The sequence below is a fragment of the Anser anser genome (assembly GCF_964211835.1).
Source record: "Anser anser genome assembly, chromosome: 1".
Lineage (NCBI taxonomy): Eukaryota > Metazoa > Chordata > Aves > Anseriformes > Anatidae > Anser > Anser anser.
The window spans coordinates 148481935-148487934 of NC_139720.1; the positions used below are offsets into that span (position 1 = coordinate 148481935).

Sequence of the window (6000 nt, forward strand, 5' to 3'; positions counted from 1 at the left end):
AGAGTTATCAGCTTGCCAGATTTAATGGCCTTACTGAAATGATGAAATCAGGTTTATTTACAACAGCTTTTTCCTAAAGGCTCCTACCTTGGAAGAAAAAGTCAAAACAAAAAAACAAACAAACAAAAAAAAAAACGAGAAACTGACCAGATAATAGAAGTGCAACAGAACAAGAAGCAACAGGTGAAAATATACACGTCAGCCTGGAACAGCCAGGCAGTCACCCAGACATAGCCTACTGGCATAAAAACAAAGCAGAAAGTAGTGTGATCTAGGAAATATGAACGCTTCCTCACACGAGCTAAGTGTTTTGTCCAGTTTTTAGACTGCTGAATTACCTTCATTAGCAGTGTGGGAGGGTGATGACAGTCTGCAACTTAAAAGCTCAAGTGCCTTGTTATTTTCAGCATGCTATCTTCTTACATACTTCTTTGTGTTTTAAAACAAATCCTGTAGTTAATCTCAAGCCTGTTTCAAACGTACTCAATGCTTAGCTTGAAAGAGAGGTTAGCAACAATGTCATGCAGAAAAGATTTGGAGACCACAGTATGCTCTATGCACAATGAATGCAGTGTGATTTCCAGACGGTTTGTACAGGCTCCAAATGTAGGCACACACACAAGAAAATCTTCAGCTAAATCCTACAGTTAGATCAGCACTGAGGGATCACAACACCTGAACCGATCCTGTCTGTTTCTAAACAGAGCTCAGCACGGTTCACCTGAGCTTTGCATATCCACAGAGACTTCTGCTTCTCTCGTTGTATTTACAGTTTTCTCCTCCTTCCTTCCCCCAGGGTTACTTTCTAAGGATCCACATACACACACGACTGCTTTCAGTACTCACCTCTCCATTCTCTCCTCACCTCACAGAATACCCTAAACAGTGAAAAGATCCAGTATAATCTTTTCACCTCTGCCATTTTTCTTCTTTCATACACAAAGAAGACTTCAGAGCACGTGTTACGTGACCGTATCTCGACATACACAAAACCAAGAGTATTCACTTTTGTTCGGTCTGAGCACAAAAGTTTCCTGACTTACAGTACTTCCTGCACGGGAGGAAGGGCTGTAAGCATTTGGAAATACGGAGTGACGGGAGCTGCCGGGGAAGCGAGGCAGAGAAAGAAGCCAGGCATTATTACCTCTCACTCCTATCGCCTCCCATTTGTTTCTTCCGCATCCCCAAGGAGAAGCTGGAGTTTCCCTGCTGCTGCCTGACCCTGACCACGGCGTTACAGACCTCTGCGCTTCCCGGCGTCCTGCCCCACGGCTGTGATCGCGTCAGGAGTTCAGTGAAACCAGATTCTCACTCACACACCTCGGTCTACAACTGGATCCACTCTCCAAACACCACCGAGTTGGGTGGGGGAAAACGCGGCGGCCACCAAGTGAGGTCAACTCTCCTTCCCCCAGGCTTCGCGCGTTTGATCTTCACCACGCACTTCTCCCAGAGGACAGGCTTATTTCTCAACATCCACCCGTGCCAGCTTCACAAAACGCAGCTCGACTCAAAGCATACGACCGGATAAAAATAAAAAAGGGAGTTTTTACCCGCCGTGCTCACCACGTCTCCGAGGCTCGCCCCGAAGCGGGGCGGCCGGGGAGGGCTGAGCGGAGCCCGCGGGCACCCCCCGCCCCCTCAGGGGCACCCACAGCCCGCAGGGGCGCCCCGAAACCCCCTCCCCGAGCCCGGTGCCTGCGGCGCGGAGCGGGCACTCACGTAGCGGCTGACGAGGGTCCGCAGGAGGCTGCAATCCATGGCGGGCGGCCGCCGCTGCCCGGGCGCTCAGCGCGGCGCCGCCGGGTGCTCGCTGGTGCCGCCGGGCTGCCTGCCTGGCCCCGCTGCCCACATGCGGGGAGCCGCCGCCGCCACCGCCGCTCCTGGGCTAAGCCTCGCACCGGTCTCTGCTGCTGCTGCTGCTACTACTGCCGCCGCCGCTGCGGCGCGGTGCCCCGCGGCCCCTCATGCCCCGCCGCAACGCCTCGCAGGGCGAGCGGAGCCCGCAGCCGCCCGGCTCCGGGGGGAGGGCTCGCCGGGCTCCCGCCCCCTCGCTCTGCCCGCCCCGGCGGGAGGGCACCGAGCCGCGGCCGCCCCCGCGCCGCTCCCCTCGGGCGCGGCCAGCCCAGCCCAGCCCAGCCCAGCTCTCCGTCATGGGGGGCGGGCGGGCATGCGCGGCCACATTCCTTTCCCTTCCTCTCGTCTTCCCTCGTCTCCTTGCCTGCAGCCGTCATGAGGGCCCTAACGGCCGCCCTGGTTGGGGAATGGCACCGGGAGCCCCCCGGGCCGCCCGGCCTCCTGCCGCCGTGAGGCGCGGGGCGGCTGGGGGCTTCCCCCCGGCCCTAAGGAAGGGGCGAACGGAGAGCTTCAGGGTCGGGAGCCCGCGGGACGCAGCCCTGATAAGCCAAGTGCAACTGCTGTGGGTGAAGGGATTGGCAGAAGTCGGCAGAAATGTGCCTAAAGTGAAGCAGGAGTGTGTCTTTATTCCTCCCCCCCCCCCCCTTTTTTTTTTTATTTTTAATATCTGAAGGAATTCCTGTGAGGGCCTTTGTTTTCCTCAGCTGCTGTGGTTTCGTGCACTTCGTAGATTTAGGAATACCAAAGGGCTCACTCAGCTGTGCTACAACTTTGTACGTAATCTTAGGAAAACTGCATATTACTCTATGGCTTAATGTAAAAGACTTTAAGGTAGATACTTTCTCAAGAATTGACTGGAACTTACTAATTTTGTAAAAGTCAAACTATTACTGAAGTTAATTGTAGCTAAAGCAAGCAAAACCACTTTATTCCTTTTGACAGCGGCCATGCAGGCTGTTCTCAATCACCGAGGTTGTGGCCTAAACTGGGCCGTTTTCACTCCTTTGGTTTTCGTGTTGGCACAATTCAGTGTTTCTCCAGACATGGTAAAATCTTCTAGACCAAAGAGTACCTTTGCATACTTTAATAACTTTTAATACGACCTGAACAGCCGCATCTTTCAGCAGGCACTCGGTGTGGGTCGCCACAGTCTACCTCTGTAGGGAGAAAAAAAAATATGCTATTTAAGATCATCATTTAAATACTAAGAAAAAGGGCATATGACAGATTCTTTCCAGGTCACCTTTAATTTAGATGCATTATATACGTTCAGCATTTTTTATTACTGGTTAGACTGCAAAATGTATAATTTAACGTGCAGTAAGTGCAGTGTGGTCAAGCTAATGTTGCTGTTCCAAATCTATAGTGATGTTGGTCTAAATCCCATTTTTCTTCTATTCGGTTACTACTAATAATTTATATTTGTTTTGTAGCACCTGTCTTTTTCATGCTCCTATTTACAGACCTAACACTTCCATAACGTAGGTCTCATAGGTTTTACATTTCACTTTAAGGAATTAATCACTGAAACTGAAAGGAAAAAATTAAGAGATGTGAAACAACAGGAGTTTTTCTGAGAATGAGCAATTCTGCATCAGTTAACCAAAATACTTTCTTATCACAAGAAAGTATTTACATGAACAATTAAATATTAATATAGTCTATGTGTGTATCCTCACTCTTTAGGAAACCAGTTAATTGCAAAAATGACTGAAGAACCTAATATGTAAACACAGAGTGATAACATCAAAATATACAGAGTGCTGAACTGAAACAGGATTTTTTTTTAGTATATTTCTGTCTAGCCCCTCTGTTTTCCAAGAATCTATACAATACTTGTATTTTGTAATATTTTTACAAGTTATTCCACTTTTAATCAAACCTTGCCATTTAATCAGTCCATCGTTTTTAATGACATTGCTTCTTACCTAGATTTTGAGTGAAATCAAATTTCAGTTATGCAGAAAATCACTTTGTAAAGTTTTTTTTTTCTTTTAACACTTTCAGTTTGTGGTTTTTTTTTTCATCCAAATACCACAATACACTTTCCACATAATTGTCATTCCTTTGTAGAAACTGGTAATTTACTCTGTCTCCTTTTTACATCAGGTAGCAATTTGGGTAAAATGAGGTTAAAGACCTGTACTCCTACAAGTTAAGAACTCCAATATCTATACATTTTTTCCATTGGAGACTAGCCTAGAAGCCCATGTTAGTAGTTGCACAGTGTGTTCCTAAAGGTCAGTGCAAGAAGTTCACTTGATGAACAGTTAACACCAGCTCAGTGTTGAGCATGATAATCACAGGAATATTTCTGAACTCCTTGCTGTCTCCTCATTTTAGGTAACCAGGATGGGGCTGCAAGAAACATTTTCCTTGGATTCAGAGCCTGAAACTCTCTCATCGGTGCAGGTCCCACATGGAAGCACAGTTTTGTTATGTGCTCGAAGGTGAAAGTGGGACCAGTGCTCCCATTCTCACTTCCTCCCTCCGTCAAGGGCAGGGGGACAGGGAACATGTCCTTGGGTATGCATTTGCCATTTCGAGGCTGCTGCTCAAGCTAAGCTCAGACATTGTGTCCTTCCCGTTGAAGCTGTGACACCGTGCTGTTAAGAACCAGACAGAACAGGAGGACAGCTGGATCCTGAGCACATACAACAGCAAAATCCCAGCCTGCATCAGTTGGCCTTTTTGCTGCGTTTCCCCAAAATGAAAACCTAAATGTACAGCCCAGAAATGAGCTTTGGTAGCCCCCTGGAAGTAAGCACAATGTGCCCTTGCTGACAGAACTGCATGTATTCGGAGAGCTGAGCAGCAGATGTGTGTCCCTTTTTGGAGTGACAAGTTCCTCCAGGGTTAGTGAGCAACAGAGCAGAGTGTTTAGGTCATACTGTTGGACTTAGGTGCCTCCAATCTGCCAAAGTCAGGCCTAAGTTGCCTGCGTCCTTTACGGGATCTAGACTGAAGTGACTCTCAGAAGGTCACATTGTGACTTAAAAGCTGAGCCAAAAGAGGAGTCTTGATTGTATGGGTCATGGATCTGTTCTGCCTATTATGCAATGTTTTACTTGTAAGCAATTTATTAAACTAATTATCTTTGAATATGCCATCACATTTATTTCACTCTTACTTTCTTAAAATAAATCCCTAAAATTACCTGTATGCTATCTCTACCTCGCACAACCTAGCTGTCTTTTCTAAATGTCTTTCTTTCTGACTGTGAATCAGGCCTCCTATTCTATTGCTCTTCTTTTTTCTTTCCTGTTCTTAGGGAGTTATTATTTCTTGTATTTCTATTGTATCCATTACTGGCCTCTCAGCCTATTCCTGCCTGCCCAGCTGAGTTACCAAATGCTCTAGGTATTACTACTTAGCACAGAATCTCCCACCCCTTCTGATTTATGAATCTTGTCAGTACGACTCTGCTTGAAACATTAAGTAGCATTAGACACCAAGGTGAATATTTTAATGTGCAAAATATTTACTCTTCTCATTTACAGCTGTATTTTCTGCTACTTTGCAATCCTAATTTTGTTACTCTTGTTTATAATTGCACTGAAAATGTTGGGAAACTGGTCCAACGGCAGCAGCTCACTTCATACTGAATTCTTTCCTTGAGGCAGTGATATGCTGAAACTCTGGTTTAATCCGCCTCAGCTTCAGAAGGTGGGAAGGCAGCATTTTAAAACATCATGTAGCAACCAGGCCCCAGTAAAGTTCACCAGTTTTCACGGGTACAGTGGTGATATAGGATACATTGACAATATGGTGTGTACCTGAGGCACTGGAGTTCTCAATGTTGAGATGTTTAGATTCCTGCTTCCTATTATGTTAGTGTCTACATACCTCTCATAGTCCTGGGCAAAGTGGCTAAATACTTCATGAAAATACTTCATGAAAAAACTGTAAATGCTATGAGTTGACTTGGACATATGTGATAGCAGCGTGAGGAGACAGAAACAACTGCGACTGAAAAGCCATTAATCGTATGCAGCTCATCTGCCTGAGTGACCGCTGTAGGCTTTGAGTGAAATTGCTGATCCTGCAGTGTTACTGGCTTTTCCCCTACAAATATTTCACATCTTAATTGTGTCTCTCCCTCTGTTACATTTCTGAAAATCTGATCAGAGGAACAACTTCTTC

The 6000-nt window shown here is 46.5% G+C and overlaps 1 protein-coding gene and 1 long non-coding RNA gene across 5 annotated transcripts in view; both read right to left on the minus strand.

The window, feature by feature from the left end:
- LOC310899105 overlaps nt 1–1313 on the minus strand; it is a 33430-nt gene extending 32117 nt beyond the window's left edge. The window contains exon 1 of the long non-coding RNA XR_014584008.1: nt 1145–1313. This is a non-coding gene — a long non-coding RNA (uncharacterized lncRNA). The remainder of the gene's footprint in view (nt 1–1144) is intronic.
- Nucleotides 1–2072, minus strand: part of ATP11A (ATPase phospholipid transporting 11A) — a 127579-nt gene extending 125507 nt beyond the window's left edge. For 2 of the 4 annotated variants that reach the window (XM_083835064.1, XM_083835063.1), the window contains exon 1: nt 1723–2071. In XM_083835064.1, coding sequence (XP_083691190.1) covers nt 1723–1761 — 39 coding nt within the window. In that variant the 5' untranslated portion in view covers nt 1762–2071. Of the gene's footprint in view, nt 1–1722 lie in introns of all 4 variants that reach the window. The other 2 variants (XM_083835062.1, XM_083835065.1) reach the window with 2 other exon arrangements.
- Between the last annotated feature and the right edge of the window lie 3928 nt (nt 2073–6000).